At 44.9% G+C, this 19,830-nt stretch overlaps 1 protein-coding gene across 2 annotated transcripts in view; it reads right to left on the reverse strand.

Annotated features, from left to right (window-relative positions):
- The window catches only part of CLINT1 (clathrin interactor 1), a 93,815-nt gene that overhangs the window by 3,780 nt on the left and 70,205 nt on the right, over window positions 1-19,830 (reverse strand). For both annotated transcript variants that reach the window (XM_073649875.1, XM_073649876.1), the window contains 5 exons: window positions 9,444-9,621; window positions 8,178-8,418; window positions 3,901-3,973; window positions 730-810; window positions 8-291 (listed from right to left, as the gene is read on the reverse strand). In XM_073649875.1, coding sequence (XP_073505976.1) covers window positions 8-291; window positions 730-810; window positions 3,901-3,973; window positions 8,178-8,418; window positions 9,444-9,621 — 857 coding nt within the window. The remainder of the gene's footprint in view (window positions 1-7; window positions 292-729; window positions 811-3,900; window positions 3,974-8,177; window positions 8,419-9,443; window positions 9,622-19,830) is intronic.

Genomic DNA, 19,830 nt, shown 5'->3' on the forward strand with positions numbered 1-19,830 from the left:
CACCTACCTGAGACCTAGACATGGGAAGCGTCACTCCTACTGAAGTGGTGCTCATCATGGACAGGTTCATGCTCTGGGACGTGCTCATGGTGGCGTGTGTAGCCCCCATAAGGTCAAAGAGCTCCGCTGTGTTGGAGGCAGCAGGGTTGGGTTGCGGATGGGAAGCAGCAAACATGTCTGTGTTCTGTTGTGAGACTGCAAACATATCCGTCGCCGGCACCGGGAGGGCTGTTGCTGACTGACTGAAGGCACCCCAGTCTCCGAAATCTCCATTACCAGTTGCTGTTGAGCCTGAAAATAAATTTATACAGATATTTATAAAGTTGAGTCGCTTTGCAAACACATGGCATTACTTATCTTAATTATGATTTACAATTATTGGTTAAGAGCTGAATTTACAAATCTGCAGAGCTGAATTCGTCCAACTTTATTTGGCGATTTGCATTCTGTAAAATGTTGTTTTTACACCAGGAACTGTACAATAATCGGATGTAGGAAAAGCCTGCTGTCCCCACTGCATTATTGAAGTTGGTAGGGATTATTTCCAATAGCAGCAGAATTGTGAATTCAGCTCTCGGGGTAGAATACAGGTTGTAACTCAAATATCAGTGCAATGTTCTTCTAGAAATTTGTGAAAGCAGCTAGTCTCTCTCTCGCTCTCCACTAAAATATAGGGAGAAAGTGATTTTTAATTAGCTTTTTTTTTTTTTTTCTTTTGTATGTCTTTACCTTGTGCTGCTGGGAAGACGGAAGACTGAGCAGCCGATGAATTAAAATCTGCAAAACCACCAAAAGGATCTGATGTGGAGCCTGCGTACAAAATACATAAAAAAAATGTAAAATATGTAATAAAAAAAAAAAATGCAGATACTGGTGACTATGATGGTGGAGGAGGGAGCTGTCTGCTCTGTCTTCCACCATTCAGATGGTTCGACAAGAGTCTCAGCACAGCAGGCGCAATGAAGTCATTAGATCGCGTCTGAAGGAGCTTCAGTGTGTGGAGCAGAGACTAAAGCAGCGTGGCGGGGGAACGAAGGCGTATGAGTAGTGTGTATTTGTGCGCTTTTTTGGTAGGGGGATTATGTGTTTGAAGACAGAAAGATCATATTGTGTGAGGGACATAATTCTGTTTTAGGGAGCTGTGAGGTATCATACTCTTGGGGTCATCATTCTGTTGGGTGGCTGAGGGGCAGGTCATACTGTGTGGCGGGACCACAGGAAGGCGGTTGTGGGGGCCATCATACTGTTTGGGGGTGGTCAATGTGTTGAAGGCTGTAGGGGATCATATGGAGGGGGTCAATATTCTGTGTCTGGGTAGAGATCATAATGTGTTGAGGGTGCTATGGGGGCCACCATACTGTGTCCAGGGGGTTGTGGGGGGCCACCATACTGTGTCCAGGGGGTTGTGGGGGGGTCACCATACTGTGTCCAGGGGGTTGTGGGGGCCATCATACTGTGCATAGGGGGCTGTGGAGGGGGCCAGCATACTGTGCATAGGGGGTTGTGGGGGCCATCATACTGTGCATAGGGGGTTGTGGGGGCCATCATACTGTGCATAGGGGGTTGTGGGGGCCATCATACTGTGCATAGGGGGTTGTGGGGGCCATCATACTGTGCATAGGGGGTTGTGGGGCCATCATACTGTGCATAGGGGGTTGTGGGGGCCATCATACTGTGCATAGGGGGTTGTGGGGGCCATCATACTGTGCATAGGGGGTTGTGGGGGCCATCATACGATTTGAAGGCTGTGCTGGACATCATAATGGGTTGGGGGCTATGTGGATCATACTGTGAAGATCATGATTCTGTGTGTAGGGAGCTGTAAGGAATCATACTGCGTGGGTGTCATCAATTTCTGGGTAATCTTATTTTATTATGGCTCCCACAAAGTGTCTGGTATCTTACTTTTATTTGGGGGGGGGGGGTGTGTGCGCGGCTTCATACTTTGTGCCGGGCTGTGGGGCCACCATACTGTTGGGTCATTATACTGTGTATGGGACCCAGTATAATAAGTGGGGAGTTGTGGGACCACCAAATTGTGTGTGGGAACATCATAATGTTTTGGTTTTTTTGGAGGGGGGACGACTGTTGATCATAGTACAGCGGCTGAATAGTAGTAGTAATAAGTTCAACTCACAAACTTTATAAAAATCAGGAAACTATATGGTTTTGATCTGCTCAATAATCAGCAATAACATTAATATTAATATAAAATAAGTAATAATTTAATTAAAAAAAAACAAAAACAGAATTAATTTTAGTCTATTGGTTCGGCCCTCCATAACACTCACGATCTCTCATGTAGTCCCTGGTGAACATTAATTGCTTGCCCCTGATCTAGAGGGAAACGACTTAGTAAATCAGATCTTATTAAAGAGTGTATACAGCTCCTGTGAAGAGCTAATGTGCATCTCTGGTTTCATACTTGAAATAAACCCTATATACAATCAGTTCCGGTTATCTCGTGTTATGCCACTCCTTTTGCTTAGTGTGAATTCAGAATTTGCAAATTCACTGCAGATTTTTTTAAATCTCATTGAGGTGGAGAGACTGCGGCAAAATTTGCAGAAAGGTCCTTGGCTGAAAGTTTTTGCCGTGCGTGTACTTGATAGACTGTCGGTAGGGTACCAAGAGAAAAGGGGCACTGAAAGTAGAGTAACGCATATCTGAAGTATCATAATATTCAAGGGTTTGTTTTTTGGAGTCTGTAACCATGAAGACACATTGGTCTGCATTGGAGCTGTATACATAAAAAAAATAAATTATGGAATGGAACACAAATCAGCTTTTATATCTGTGTCTCAACCATATATTACATTACATCGGCCAGAAGATGCTTTAGAAATCGTATTTAACGTGTAAATATAAAAGTTACTCCAAGTTATTTGGAACGAAAAAAAAAAAAAATTAAAACTGAAGCACATAATAGGATAAAACAGTAAAGTGAGCACAATCCGCACATAAAATATAATAGGGGGAGCGGGGCTGCCTGGGTCCGTTCTTGACAGTGTCGGACGTGTCTACTCTGTGACCGTCCTCTCGGCACAGCTGGCAAAGCAGGTGGTGCCATAACATCTGCCCGGCACTCAAAGATCCCTGAAGACCATTTTTGATGCCTGGCACAATGCCTGTGCTGCCACAACTCTACAAGAAATTCTCACCATCTGGCACAACCAACAGGACAGAACATATAAAAATAAAAAAGTGTTCTGCTTGGGAAATTGCTGGGAGGCCAAATACCGAGGCATAAAAATGAAAAAAAAAAATTAGATGTACACAAATAAACTTATCTCTGGAAACACAAGAACAATGAGGAATGGAGGGAACGCGGACCACCAAGGAAAAGTGCCGAAACTGGCTTATTGCTGTAATAGCGACATGGTTCCTTGGTCAGGTCTTAATCTCCAAGATCCTATCCCAAAATGTAGTAGGTGTAATAATAATGTTAGCAAATATCTCCAATTAGAAAAATAGTATAGTTCTTCTGACAGCTATGTCGCTTACCCCATGTGCAGGGCATTGCAGTAGTTTAGATATCCATGGTTACGACCACTAAGAACTGTCACTATATGAGTGGTCATAACCATGGATACTTAAGCTACTGCAATGCCCTGCACATAGGGTAAGCGACATAGCTAATCAGAAGAACTATATTAAATTTCTAATTGGAGGTATTTGCTAATATTATTATTACACCTACTGTATATTGGGATAGGATCTTGGAGATGGGAATACCCATTTAAGTCGGCCATACACATTAGATGGCTGTTGGCCAATCGGTGGTTCGGCCGGCTCTCAGTTTTTAAAACAAGGGAATAAGCAGCTGCTAGATCGTTCGGTATATGACCGACTTCACATGATGCAAACTTTCCCGTTAGCACATTTCTGCCCATATATTACCCAATTTTGCTTCCGAATCAAATAGTTCTACTAGGTCATTAGACGCCTTCTTACTGGCCTCACCAGAAGCAGCCTGAAAAAGAACATAATAATATAAAAGTATAAGGACATTATAATCATGCAGAAACTTATTGTCATAATAATAATAAATTTATATAGCGCCAACATATTCTGCAGCGCTTTACAATTCAGACAATTTAAAGACATGATTGTCACTGTCCCCATTGGGGCTCACAATCTACATTTCCTATCAGTATGTCTTTGGAGTGTGGGAGGAAACCTACACAAACACGGGGAGAACATACAAACTCCTTGCAGATGTTGTCCTTGGTGGGATTTGAACCCAGGACCCCAGCGCTGCAAGGCAGCAGTGCTAACCACTGAGCCACCGTGCCGCCCGTATAAAAGGTGAATTATCCCCTTATTCCCCCCCATCCCTTGCACGTCACAGGGCCCTGTGACGTGCATGTTGCGCCCTGACTTCCCGGGTATTCACAAAGCACCGCTCACATAGAGCGCACTTTGCTTCATCCCGGCCCCGTCTGCCTGTGCTCTACGCTGCAGGGTACAATTGCACAGGCGCTGGGAAGTGACATTGACTTTCAGCGCCTGCGCAACTTGAAACCTGCGGCGCAGTGCATGGAGAGATGGGCCCAGGAAGAAGCAACGTGCGCTGTATGTGAGCTCTATGTGAGCGGTGCTTTGCACATGCCCGGGAAGTTAGGGAGCACAGTGCCCTGTGACGTGCAGGGGAGGGGGGGGGATATGATAATTAAGCATATAGGCGGGGATTTGGGGGAATAATAATCACATAGGCGGGGATTGCTTGGCGTCTGGGGGAAGCCAAACCTGTACAACATAGAATTGATTAAAGTGCCTTTCTCTGCAATCAAACCTCTGCTATGGGCCATACAGTTAAGTATACAGTCATGGCCAAAAGTATTGAGAATGAGACAAATTGTAATTTTTCCAAAGTTTACTGCTTCATTTTTTGTAATGGCAATTTGCATATACTCCTGAATGTCAAAGAGTGATCAGCTTAACAGCAATTACTGTACTTGCAAAGTCAATATTTGCCCAGAAAATGAACTTTAACCCCCAAAACACATTTCAACATCATTGCAGTCCTGCCTTAAAAGGAGCAGCTAACATCGTTTTAGTGATTGATCCATTAACACAGGTGTGGGTGTTGATGAGGACAGGGCGGGCGATCAATCAGTCATGATTAAGTAAGAATGACATCACTGGACACTTTAAAAGGAGGCTGGTTCTTGGTATCATTGTTTCTCTTCAGTTAACCATGGTTATCTCTAAAGAAACACGTGCAGCCATCATTGCACTGTGCAAAAATGGCCTAACAGGGAAGAGTATCGCAGCTACAAAGATTGCACCTCAGTCAACAATCTATCGCATCATCAAGAACTTCAAGGAGAGAGATTCCATTGTTGTCAAAAAGGCTCCAGGGCGCCCAAGAAAGACCAGCAAGCGCCAGGACTGTATCTTAAAACTGTTTCAGCTGCGGGATCGGACTACCAGCAGTGCCAAGCTTGCTCAGGAATGGCAGCAGGCTGGTGTGAGTGCTTCTGCACGCACTGTCAGGCGGAGACTCTTTGAGCAAGGGCTGGTTTCAAGGAGGGCAGCAAAGAAGCCACTTCTCTCCAGAAAAAACATCAGGGACCGACTGATATTCTGCAAAAGGTACAGGGAGTGGACTGCTGAGGACTGGGGCAAAGTCATTTTCTCTGATGAATCCCCTTTTCAATTGTTTGGGACATCTGGAAAACAGCTTATTCGGAGAAGAAGAGGTGAGCGCTACCACCAGTCTTGTCTCATGCCAACTGTAAAGCATCCTGAAACCATTCATGTGTGGGGTTGCTTCTCAGCCAAGGGAATCGGCTCACTCACAGTCTTGCCTAAAAACACAGCCATGAGTAAAGAATGGTACCAGAATGTCCTCCAAGAGCAACTTCTCCCAACCGTCCAAGAGCAGTTTGGCGCCCAACAATGCCTTTTCCAGCATGATGGAGCATCTTGCCATAAAGCAAAGGTGATAACTAAATGGCTCATGGAACAAAACATAGAGATTTTGGGTCCATGGCCTGGAAACTTCCCAGATCTTAATCCCATTGAGAACTTGTGGTCAATCATCAAGAGACGGGTGGACAAACAAAAACCAACAAATTCTGGCAAAGTGCAAGCATTGATTATGCAAGAATGGACTGCTATCAGTCAGGATTTGGTCCAAAAGTTGATTGAGAGCATGCCAGGGAGAATTACAGAAGTCTTGAAGAAGAAGGGGCAACACTGCAAATATTGATTTGCTGCATTAACTCATTCTAACTGTCAATATAACCTATTGGTACTCATAATATAATTGCAATTATATTTCTGTATGTGATATAAACATCAGACAAACACTAATAAAAACCAGAGGCCAGCAGATCATGTGAAAATATAATTTTGGTGTCATTCTCAAAACTTTTGGCCATGACTGTAGATTTACTTTTCTATACCCTGTATGGCCATAGTAGAGGTCTGATAACTCCAAAGGGGTGACAGATTCCCTTTAAAATCTGAAATGTTGTCCTCCTGAAATGTATGATCAGTAAATGCCCTCGATACTTGGTCGAGGCTCCTTTTGCATCAATTACTGCATCAATGCGGCAATGTGGCATGGAGGCGATCAGCCTGTGGCACTGCTGAGGTGTTATGGAAGCCCAGGTGGCTTTGATAGCCGCCTTCAGCTCGTCTGCATTGTTGGGTCTGGTGTCTCTCATCTTCCTCTTGACAATACCCCATAGATTCTCTATAATAGATTCTCTATGGGGTTAAGGTCAGGTGAGTTTGCTGCCAATCAAGCACAGTGATACTGTTGTTTTTACACCAGGTATTGGTACTTCTGGCAGTGTGGACAGGGGCCAAGTCCTCCTGGAGAATGACATTTCCATCTCCATAAAGCTTGTCGGCAGAGGGAAGCATGAAGTGCTGTAAAATGTCCTGGTAGACGGCTGCACTGACTTTGGTCTTGATAAAACACAGTGGACCTCCACCAGTAGATGACATGGCTCCCCAAACCATCACTGATTGTGGAGACTTCACACTAGACCTCCAGCAGCTTGGATTGTGGCCTCTCCACTCTTCCTCCAGACTCTGGGACCTTGTGGAGTGTGTCAGTGACTGCTTTCTGGACATCTGTCAAGTCAGCAGTCTTCCCCATGATTGTGGAGCCTACTGAAACAGACTAAGGGACCTTTTTAAACACTTAGGAAGCCTTCGCAGATGTTTTTTGTTAATTATTCTAATTTACGGAGATAATGACTTTTGTGTTTTCATTGGCTGTAAGCCACAATCATCAACATTAACAGAAATAAACACTTGAAATAGATCACTCTGTGTGTAATGACTCCATATAATATATACATTTCACTTTTTGTATTGAAGAACTGAAATAAATTAACATTTTGATGATATTCTAATTTAGTGAGATGCACCTGTACATATCTCTCTCTCTATAGATAAATACACACACACCTACAGTTCAGACCAAAAGTTTGGACACACCTTCTCATTTAAAGATTTTTCTGTATTTTCATGACTATGAAGATTGTACATTCACACTGAAGGCATCAAAACTATGAATTAACACATGTGGAATTATATACTTAACAAAAGCTTCAAGAGGTAGTCACTGGAAATGGTTTTCACTTCACAGGTGTGCCCTGTCAGGTTTAATAAGTGGGATTTCTTGCCTTATAAATGGGGTTTCACACTTTTTTGTTAAGTATATAATTCCACATGTGTTAATTCATAGTTTTGATGCCTTCAGTGTGAATGTACAATTTTCATAGTCATGAAAATACAGAAAAATCTTGAAATGAGGTGTGTCCAAACTTTTGGTCTGTACTGTATATATATATTTCATTTATTTATAATGTTTGTAGTGCAGCATTTAGGTGTATGACCAGCAGACATGGGCACCGCAGGGTAATGATACCGGCCATTATGGCTACGTCGTGATTGTGTAGGCTCAGCTGCTGCACTGGACAGTCAGAAGGACAGGGGGTCGGTGACCTCCATTTTGCTACAATTAACAGACATAGATGGCTGCATGTCGTGTTTTTGCAGTTTTCTGGCTGCCTTTTATTATCCATTATGGGTAAGGCAACCTCCTATCAGACATATTCTGCGATTGGCATATAATACAGAAGCCCCTCCAAAAATCATAAAAGAGGCTGACCTCCTGTAAAACGTCAGATAGCAGAGAGCAATAGACTGACCTTATTTGCAGCAGGATGGCTGGTAGATGAGGTGAGGTCAGGACTCTCTTTATCTCCGGTGTAGTGTGCGGCTGCGCCAAGGTCGATCTTCGACGGGTTGCCGGTACGTTTGGAGGAGCGGGTGGTGGTGGTCTCGGTGGCCTGAGTGATGTGGATGTGCTTGGTGGTCACCGTCTCCTCCTCATCTTTGAACTCTCCTGTTTGTTTTACCCGGTTATTTTTCCGCTCTTCTTCGCTGTCACTAGAGAGAGGGGAGACAAATCAATCAGCTAAATGAGCGGCTTAGGTGTCAGCTCAAGGAAAAAAAAAATGATTCTCCAGGTACTTTTATTTTTACTACTCTATATTTTAGTCCCCCTTTAGGGGACTTGAACCTCTGATCTTTCAGGTCTCTTGTTCTACACACCGCAATGTTACTGCTTTTTGGGCACCATGATGTAGGGGCAGAGAGCCTGATTTCTTGCTTTTGATGGCAAGTTCATTTGCTTATTTTTCCCAGGGAGCATAGCAATGTCCTATGCAAACCAGCTGGACATCCATAATGAGAACCAGCACCTTCCAAGAAAATGATATAATAATCCTTCCTTGTGAAAGACAGGAAAATTAAATGTAAAATCGAATATAAAAGCAGTATTTCCTTAAAGGGATTGTCACACCTTGACAACACTTCCTCTATTAACCCCTTCACGACATCCGTCGTATATGTACGGCGTATGTCGGGAGCGGGTGTATGGAGCAGGCTTGCGCAGTGAGTATTACAGCCAGGACCGGCTGCTAACAATCGCGCGTGTGTGTGTGCGTGTATGTATATACACACATACGTGTGTTCAGAAAACTTTGATATATCAAAATATAAAAACAATTAAAATCGATCAATGAACGAAAAAAAAATTCAAGAAAGGCAAAATTATGTTTTTTTGCAATTCTACAAAAAAGGTAGTAACAAGCGATCAAAATGTCATATCTATTCCAAAATGGTACTAATAAAAACGTCGTCTTATCAAGCAAAAAATAAGCCATTGCACAGCTCCATCGGCCGGACAATAAAAGTGTTACAGGTCTCAGAAAATTGCAAAAAAATTTTCTGTTTTGTCGCCAACAGAAAAATAAGAGTTATGGCTCTGGGAAGAAGGGGAAGGAAAAATGACAATTGGCCGAGGCGTGAAGGGGTTAGTAACCAACTTGCCCATATTTTTTGCCATGGGTCCGGTTAATCACTTCCCCCAAAAACATAGGGGACATGTGGTTTCCCCAGGAGTCACTCACCTGCCCCTTTCAGGAGACTCTTCTCGGTCTTTCCTCCTGAACTTGTTGATGGTGTCGTCTATGGTGCTCCCGATCTTGTCACTTATCTCCCCTAACTTATCGCTGAATGGGAATCCCGTCTTGCTTTTGTCCCACTCTTCATCCCATTTAGATCTAGGTTCTGAGTCGTAGCGTTCATCTGTAGGACATCAAGCACAGACATAAAGCCCCCAACAACTCCCAATCGTGAAAGTGAGAGAAAGCGGGAAATATTAATCCGATATACGACATCATGGACGTTTCCTAGACAGGAAACAGATCCAAGGAGCGGTAGCAGCATGCGGATTACATATAATTGACATTTATTAATGCTGGTGCACAGGTCGTGGCAATTAAAGAGCAGCGTTGTATACAGACAAGGCCACAAAACAGGTGCTATTGTCAAGGCGTAAAAGCATAAAGCCTGATTACAATTTGTCGGCCCTGGTTCTGTCTGCCCTTATCAACCTCAGCTCAGTCATTACCTAGACTTTGAGGAGAATATAATAGTTTTATGATTAGTTTTGATGTATTTCAACATTTCTTTCTACAAAATAACCTGTGAAAGTTTCCAAACAAGACATAGTTGCATCTACTGTGTTTCCCCAAAAATAAGACAGGGTTTTATATCATTTATTGCTTCGAAATATGGGTTAGGGCTTATTTTCAGGGGATGTCTTATTCCTCCCCCTATATGAATTACAATTCACATTTATTCTTTAACAGAAAATAAACATGTATTCATATATAATCATGTCACACACTCACACGGCCCAAACAAGTGTACACACACACACGGCTGTATATGTACACACACTGCACGTACACACACACACGGCTGTATATGTACACACTGCACGTACACACACACACGGCTGTATATGTACACACACTGCACGTACACACACACACGGCTGTATATGTACACACACTGCACGTACACACACACACGGCTGTATATGTACACACTGCACGTACACACACACGGCTGTATATGTACACACACTGCACGTACACACACACACGGCTGTATATGTACACACACTGCACGTACACACACACGGCTGTATATGTACACACACTGCTGTATATGTACACACACGGCTGTATATGTACACACTGCACGTACACACACGGCTGTATATGTACACACACTGCACGTACACACACACGGCTGTATATGTACACACACGGCTGTATATGTACACACACGGCTGTATATGTACACACTGCACGTACACACACACACGGCTGTATATGTACACACACTGCACGTACACACACACACGGCTGTATATGTACACACACTGCACGTACACACACACGGCTGTATATGTACACACTGCACGTACACACACACACACGGCTGTATATGTACACACACTGCACGTACACACACACGGCTGTATATGTACACACTGCACGTACACACACACACGGCTGTATATGTACACACACTGCACGTACACACACACGGCTGTATATGTACACACACTGCACGTACACACACACGGCTGTATATGTACACACTGCACGTACACACACACACGGCTGTATATGTACACACACTGCACGTACACACACACGGCTGTATATGTACACACACTGCACGTACACACACACACGGCTGTATATGTACACACACTGCACGTACACACACACACGGCTGTATATGTACACACTGCACGTACACACACGGCTGTATATGTACACACACTGCACGTACACACACACGGCTGTATATGTACACACACTGCACGTACACACACACACGGCTGTATATGTACACACACTGCACGTACACACACACACGGCTGTATATGTACACACACTGCACGTACACACACACGGCTGTATATGTACACACACTGCTGTATATGTACACTGCACGTACACACACACACACACGGCTGTATATGTACACACACTGCACGTACACACACACGGCTGTATATGTACACACACTGCACGTACACACACACACGGCTGTATATGTACACACACTGCACGTACACACACACGGCTGTATATGTACACACACTGCACGTACACACACACGGCTGTATATGTACACACACTGCACGTACACACACACACGGCTGTATATGTACACACACTGCACGTACACACACACGGCTGTATATGTACACACACTGCACGTACACACACGGCTGTATATGTACACACTGCACGTACACACACACGGCGGTATATGTACACACACTGCACGTACACACACACACACGGCTGTATATGTACACACTGCACGTACACACACACGGCTGTATATGTACACACTGCACGTACACACACACACACGGCTGTATATGTACACACTGCACGTACACACACACGGCGGTATATGTACACACACTGCACGTACACACACACACGGCGGTATATGTACACACACTGCACGTACACACACGGCGGTATATGTACACACACTGCACGTACACACACACACACACACACACGGCGGTATATGTACACACTGCACGTACACACACACACACACACACGGCTGTATATGTACACACTGCACGTACACACACACGGCGGTATATGTACACACACTGCACGTACACACACACACACACGGCGGTATATGTACACACTGCACGTACACACACACACTGCACGTACACACACACACGGCTGTATATGTACACACTACACGTACACACACACACGGCTGTATATGTACACACACTACACGTACACACACACACGGCTGTATATGTACACACTACACGTACACACACGGCTGTATATGTACACACTGCACGTACACACACACACACGGCTGTATATGTACACACACTGCACGTACACACACACACGGCTGTATATGTACACACTGCACGTACACACACGGCGGTATATGTACACACACTGCACGTACACACACACGGCTGTATATGTACACACTACACGTACACACACACGGCTGTATATGTACACACACTGCACGTACACACACACACGGCTGTATATGTACACACACTGCACGTACACACACGGCTGTATATGTACACACACTGCACGTACACACACACACGGCTGTATATGTACACACACTGCACGTACACACACACACGGCGGTATATGTACACACACTGCACGTACACACACACACACGGCGGTATATGTACACACACTGCACGTACACACACACTGCACGTACACACACACACGGCGGTATATGTACACACACTGCACGTACACACACACGGCGGTATATGTACACACACTGCACGTACACACACACACGGCTGTATATGTACACACATTGCACGTACACACACACACGGCGGTATATGTACACACACTGCACGTACACACACACACACGGCGGTATATGTACACACACTGCACGTACACACACACACACGGCTGTATATGTACACACTGCACGTACACACGGCTGTATATGTACACACACTGCACGTACACACACACACGGCTGTATATGTACACACACTGCACGTACACACACACACGGCTGTATATGTACACACACTGCACGTACACACACACACGGCTGTATATGTACACACACTGCACGTACACACACACACGGCTGTATATGTACACACACTGCACGTACACACACACACGGCTGTATATGTACACACTGCACGTACACACACACACGGCGGTATATGTACACACACTGCACGTACACGCACACACACACGGCGGTATATGTACACACACTGCACGTACACACACACACACGGCGGTATATGTACACACACTGCACGTACACACACACACGGCTGTATATGTACACACACTGCACGTACACACACACACGGCTGTATATGTACACACACTGCACGTACACACACACACGGCTGTATATGTACACACATTGCACGTACACACACACACGGCTGTATATGTACACACACTGCACGTACACACACATGGCTGTATATGTACACACACACGGCTGTATATGTACACACACTGCACGTACACACACACACGGCTGTATATGTACACACTGCACGTACACACACACGGCTGTATATGTACACACTGCACGTACACACACACGGCTGTATATGTACACACTGCACGTACACACACACATGGCTGTATATGTACACACTGCACGTACACACACGGCTGTATATGTACACACACTGCACGTACACACACACACGGCTGTATATGTACACACACTGCACGTACACACACACACGGCTGTATATGTACACACACTGCACGTACACACACACACGGCTGTATATGTACACACTGCACGTACACACACACACACGGCTGTATATGTACACACTGCACGTACACACACACACACACGGCTGTATATGTACACACTGCACATACACACACGGCTGTATATGTACACACTGCACGTACACACACGGCTGTATATGTACACACACTGCACGTACACACGGCTGTATATGTACACTGCACGTACACACTGCACGTACACACACTGCTGTATATGTACACACTGCACGTACACACACGGCTGTATATGTACACACACTGCACGTACACACACACACGGCTGTATATGTACACACTGCACGTACACACACGGCTGTATATGTACACACACTGCACGTACACACGGCTGTATATGTACACACACTGCACGTACACACACGGCTGTATATGTACACACTGCACGTACACACACTGCACGTACACACACACACGGCTGTATATGTACACACACTGCACGTACACACACACACGGCTGTATATGTACACACACTGCACGTACACACACACACACGGCTGTATATGTACACACACGGCACGTACACACACGGCTGTATATGTACACACACTGCACGTACACACACACACACGGCTGTATATGTACACACTGCACGTACACACACGGCGGTATATGTACACACTGCACGTACACACACGGCGGTATATGTACACACTGCACGTACACACACGGCGGTATATGTACACACTGCACGTACACACACACACGGCTGTATATGTACACACACTGCACGTACACACATGCACGGCTGTATATGTACACACTGCACGTACACACAGACGGCTGTATATGTACACACACTACACGTACACACACGGCTGTATATGTACACACACTGCACGTACACACACACACACGGCTGTATATGTACACACACTGCACGTACACACACGGCTGTATATGTACACACACTGCACGTACACACACGGCTGTATATGTACACACACTGCACGTACACACACACACGGCTGTATATGTACACACACTGCACGTACACACACACACGGCTGTATATGTACACACTGCACGTACACACACGGCTGTATATGTACACACACTACACGTACACACACACACGGCTGTATATGTACACACACTGCACGTACACACGGCTGTATATGTACACACTGCACGTACACACACGGCGGTATATGTACACACACTGCACGTACACACACGGCTGTATATGTACACACTGCACGTACACACATGGCTGTATATGTACACACACTGCACGTACACACACGGCTGTATATGTACACATTGCACATACCTACTGTACATATGAATATACATACACACGGCTGTATATGTACACACTCACACGGCACAAACAAGTGTATACACACACGGATGTATACCTACATATGAATATACAAACACACTGCACGTACACACACGGCTGTATATGTACACACACTGCACGTACACACATGGCTGCATATGTACACATACTGCACGTACACACATGGCTGTATATGTACACACTGCACGTATACACACTGCATGTATACACACGGCTGTATATGTACACACTGCACGTACACACATGGCTGCATATGTACACATACTGCACGTACACACATGGCTGTATATGTACACACACTGCACGTACATACATATGAATATACAAACAAACTGCACATACACACACACACACTGCTCAAAAAAATAAAGGGAACACTTAAACAACAGAATATAACTCCAAGTAAATCAAACTTCTGTGAAATCAAACTGTCCACTTAGGAAGCAACACTGATTGACAATCAATTTCACATGCTGTTGTGCAAATGGAATAGACAATAGATGGAAATTATTGGCAATTATCAAGACACCCTCAATAAAGGAGTGGTTCTGCAGGTGGGGACCACAGACCACATCTCAGTACCAATGTTTTCAGGCTGATGTTTTGGTCACTTTTGAATGTTGGTTGTGCTTTCACACTCGTGGTAGCATGAGACGGACTCTACAACCCACAGAAGTTGCTCAGGTAGTGCAGCTCATCCAGGATGGCACATCAATGCGAGCGGTGGCAAAAAGGTTTGCTGTGTCTGTCAGCATAGTGTCCAGAGGCTGGAGGCGCTACCAGGAGACAGGCCAGTACACCAGGAGACGTGGAGGGGGCCGTAGGAGGGCAACAACCCAGCAGCAGGACCGCTACCTCCGCCTTTATGCAAGGAGGAACAGGAGGAGCACTGCCAGAGCCCTGCAAAATGACCTCCAGCAGGCCACAAATGTGCATATCTGCACAAACGGTTAGAAACAGACTCCATGAGGGTGGTATGAGGGCCCGACATCCACAGATGGGGGTTGTGCTCACAGCCCAACACCGTGCAGGACGCTTGGCATTTGCCACAGATCACCAGGATTGGCAAAGTCACCACTGGCGCCCTGTGCTCGTCACAGATGAAAGCAGGTTCACACTGAGCACATGTGACAGACATGAGAGTCTGGAGACGCCGTGGAGAGCGATCTGCTGCCTGCAACATCCTTCAGCATGACCGGTTTGGCAGTGGGTCAGTAATGGTGTGGGGTGGTCTACAGGTAACTATGACATAGTGGGAATAACCGAGACATGGTTAGATGAAAGCTATGACTGGGCAGTTAACTTACAGGGTTACAGTCTGTTTAGAAGGGATCGAAGAAGTCGGAAAGGGGGTGGAGTCTGTCTATATGTAAAGACGTGTCTAAAGCCTACAATACGGGAGGATGTATGGGAGGGAAATGAGGAGGTCGAGTCCTTATGGGTGGAGATACATGGGGCAAAAAACAATAATAAAATTATCATAGGAGTCTGTTATAAACCACCAAATATAGCAGAAGCCACGGAAAGTCTATTAATGAGACAAATAGACAAAGTAGCAAAAAATAACGAGGTGATTATTATGGGGGACTTCAACTACCCAAATATAGACTGGGAGACCGAAAGCTGTAGATCTCAGAAAGGAAACAGGTTTCTGTCAATTATCAAAGACAATTATTTGTCACAACTTGTGCAGGAACCAACTAGAGGGACGGCCCTTTTAGTCTTAATATTAACTAACAGGCCAGACAGAATAACTGAGGTGCAGGTCGGGGGGCACCTGGGAAATAGTGACCGCAACATTATACAATTCCACATGAGCTTCAGTAGGTGCCCAGCAAGGGAGTCACAAAAACACTGAACTTCAGGAGGGCAAAGTTTGATCAGCTAAGAGATGCCCTTCACCTTATAGACTGGGATAGTATCTTCAGTAATAGGAGCACGAATAGAAAATGGGAAATTTTCAAAACAGTCCTACATAGTCACTGTAGAAGGTACATACCTTATGGGAATAAAAGGGCTAGGAATAGGAGGAAGCCAATGTGGCTAAATAAGGAAGTCAAGAGGGCAATGAAAAACAAAAAAAGGGCTTTCGGTAAACTTAAACAAGAAGGCAGCGAGGAAGCGCTAATATCTTATAGGGAAAAAAACAAAATCTGTAAGAAACAAATAAGAATAGCAAAAGAGGAGACAGAGAGACTAATTGCCAAGGAAAGTAAAACGAATCCCAAACTGTTCTTTAACTATATAAACAGTAAAAGGATTAAAACTGATGGAGTTGGCCCATTGAAAAATAACCTGGGTAAAATCATAGAGGGCGATGAGGGTAAAGCAAACCTACTCAATAGCTTCTTCTCCACTGTTTTCACAAAAGAAAACAATTTATCGGAGGAAATGCAGAGTGATAAAGTAAACCCTCCGCTAAATATCACCCACCTAACCCAGGAGGAAGTTCAGAAACACCTAAATAATATCAAAATAGACAAGTCACCACGCCCAGATGACATACACCCCCGGGTACTAAAAGAATTAAGTAATGTGATAGACAGACCGCTGTATCTTATATTCAAGCACTCTTTATGGACAGGGACTGCCCCACTAGACTGGCGTCAAGCAAATGTGGTACCAATATTCAAAAAGGGGTCTAAAAGTGACCCTGGGAACTATAGACCAGTAAGCTTAACGTCTGTTGTGGGTAAATTGTTTGAAGGATTTCTTAGAGATGCTATTGTAGAATATCTTAATGATAATAACTGTCTAACTCCATATCAACATGGATTCATGAGGGATCGCTCCTGCCAAACAAACCTGATCGCCTTCTACGAGGAGGTGAGCTCACAGCTGGACCGGGGAGAGTCAGTGGATGTTGTATACCTTGACTTCTCCAAAGCGTTTGATACCGTGCCACACAAAAGGTTGGTTTATAAAATGAGAATGCTTGGTCTGGGGGATAATGTCTGCAAGTGGGTAAATAGCTGGCTGAGTGATAGAAAGCAGAGGGTGGTTATCAATGGAGTAAGCTCAGGGGGTGTCAGGGTTACTAGCGGGGTGCCTCAAGGGTCGGCCTTGGGCCCTATATTATTTAATATATTTATTAATGATCTAGTGGAAGGGTTGCATAGTAAAATAGCAATATTTGCAGATGATACTAAACTTTGTAAAGTAGTTAATACAGATGAGGATAGGGCACAGCTACAGGAGGATTTAGATAAATTGGGGAGTTGGGCCAAAAAATGGCAAATGGGGTTCAATGCCGATAAATGTAAGGTCATGCACATGGGAAAGAAAAACAGCAGTCACCCATACATATTAAATGGGAAACCGTTGGGGAAATCTGACATGGAGAAGGACCTGGGCGTCTTGGTTAACAGCAAATTAAATTGGAGTGCCCAGTGTCAGGCAGCAGCTGCGAAGGCAAATAGTCATGGCATGCATCAGAAGAGGAATAGGAGCATATGATGAGAACATTGTTCTTCCTCTGTATAAAGCGCTGGTAAGGCCGCACTTAGAATATTGTGCACTGTTCTGGGCTCCGGTGCTCAGGAAAGACATATTGGAGCTAGAGAGGGTACAAAGGAGGGCGACTAAGGTAATAAAGGGAATGGAGGGACTAGAATACCCAGAGAGGTTGTCAGAATTAGGCCTATTTACGTTGGAAAAGAGAAGGCTTAGGGGAGACCTCATAAACATGTATAAATACATCAGGGGGCAGTACAGAGATCTCTCCCATGACCTGTTTATACCAAGGATGGTGACAAAGACGAGGGGGCACACTATGCGTCTGGAGGAAAGGAGGTTCCTGTACCAGCATAGAAGGGGATTCTTTACGGTCAGAGCCGTGAGACTCTGGAACTCTCTGGGAGAGGAAGTGGTGATGTCCAACTCACTTAATGAGTTCAAGAGAGGCCTGGACGCCTTTCTTGAGAACAATAAAATTACATCTTATGCGTAGTTAATTAATCCAGGGATTTAATCTGACGGCCTGATTGGAGTCGGGAAGTGAATTTTTCCTCAATGATGTAAATTGGCCTATACCGCATGTTTTTTTTTGCCTTCCCCTGGATCAACGCTGCGGAATAGCTGCAGTGCTCAAGAAATAGGCTGAACTGGATGGACGCTAGTCTTTTTTCGGCCTTATAAACTATGTAACTATGTAATTTCTTTGGAGGGCAGGACAGCCCTCCATGTGCTCGCCAGAGGTAGCCTGACTGCCATTAGGTACTGAGATGAGATCCTCAGACCCCTTGTGAGACCATATGCTGGTGCGGTTGGCCCTGGGTTCCTCCTAATGCAGGACAATGCCAGACCTCATGTGGCTGGAGTGTGTCAGCAGTTCCTGCAAGATGAAGGCATTGAAGCTATGGACTGGCCCGCCCGTTCCCCAGACCTGAATCCGATTGAGCACATCTGGGACATCATGTTTCGCTCCATCCACCAATGTCACGTTGCACCACAGACTGTCCAGGAGTTGGCGGACGCTTTAGTCCAGGTCTGGGAGGAGATCCCACAGGAGACCATCCGCAACCTCATCAGGAGCATGCCCAGGCGTTGTAGGGAGGTCATACAGGCACATGGAGGCCACACACAATACTGAGACTCCTTTTGACTTGTTTTAAGGACATTACATCAAAGTTGGATCAGCCTGTAGTGTGTTTTTCCACTCCAAATCCAGGCCTCCATTGGTTAATAAATTTGATTTCCATTGATGATTTTTGTGTGATTTTGTTGTCAGCACATTCAACTTTGTACAGGACAAAGTATTCAATGAGGATATTTCATTC

The sequence above is a fragment of the Phyllobates terribilis genome, unplaced genomic scaffold, assembly GCF_046119375.1.
Source record: "Phyllobates terribilis strain yellow unplaced genomic scaffold, ASM4611937v1 Scaffold_10__3_contigs__length_209671492, whole genome shotgun sequence".
Lineage (NCBI taxonomy): Eukaryota > Metazoa > Chordata > Amphibia > Anura > Dendrobatidae > Phyllobates > Phyllobates terribilis.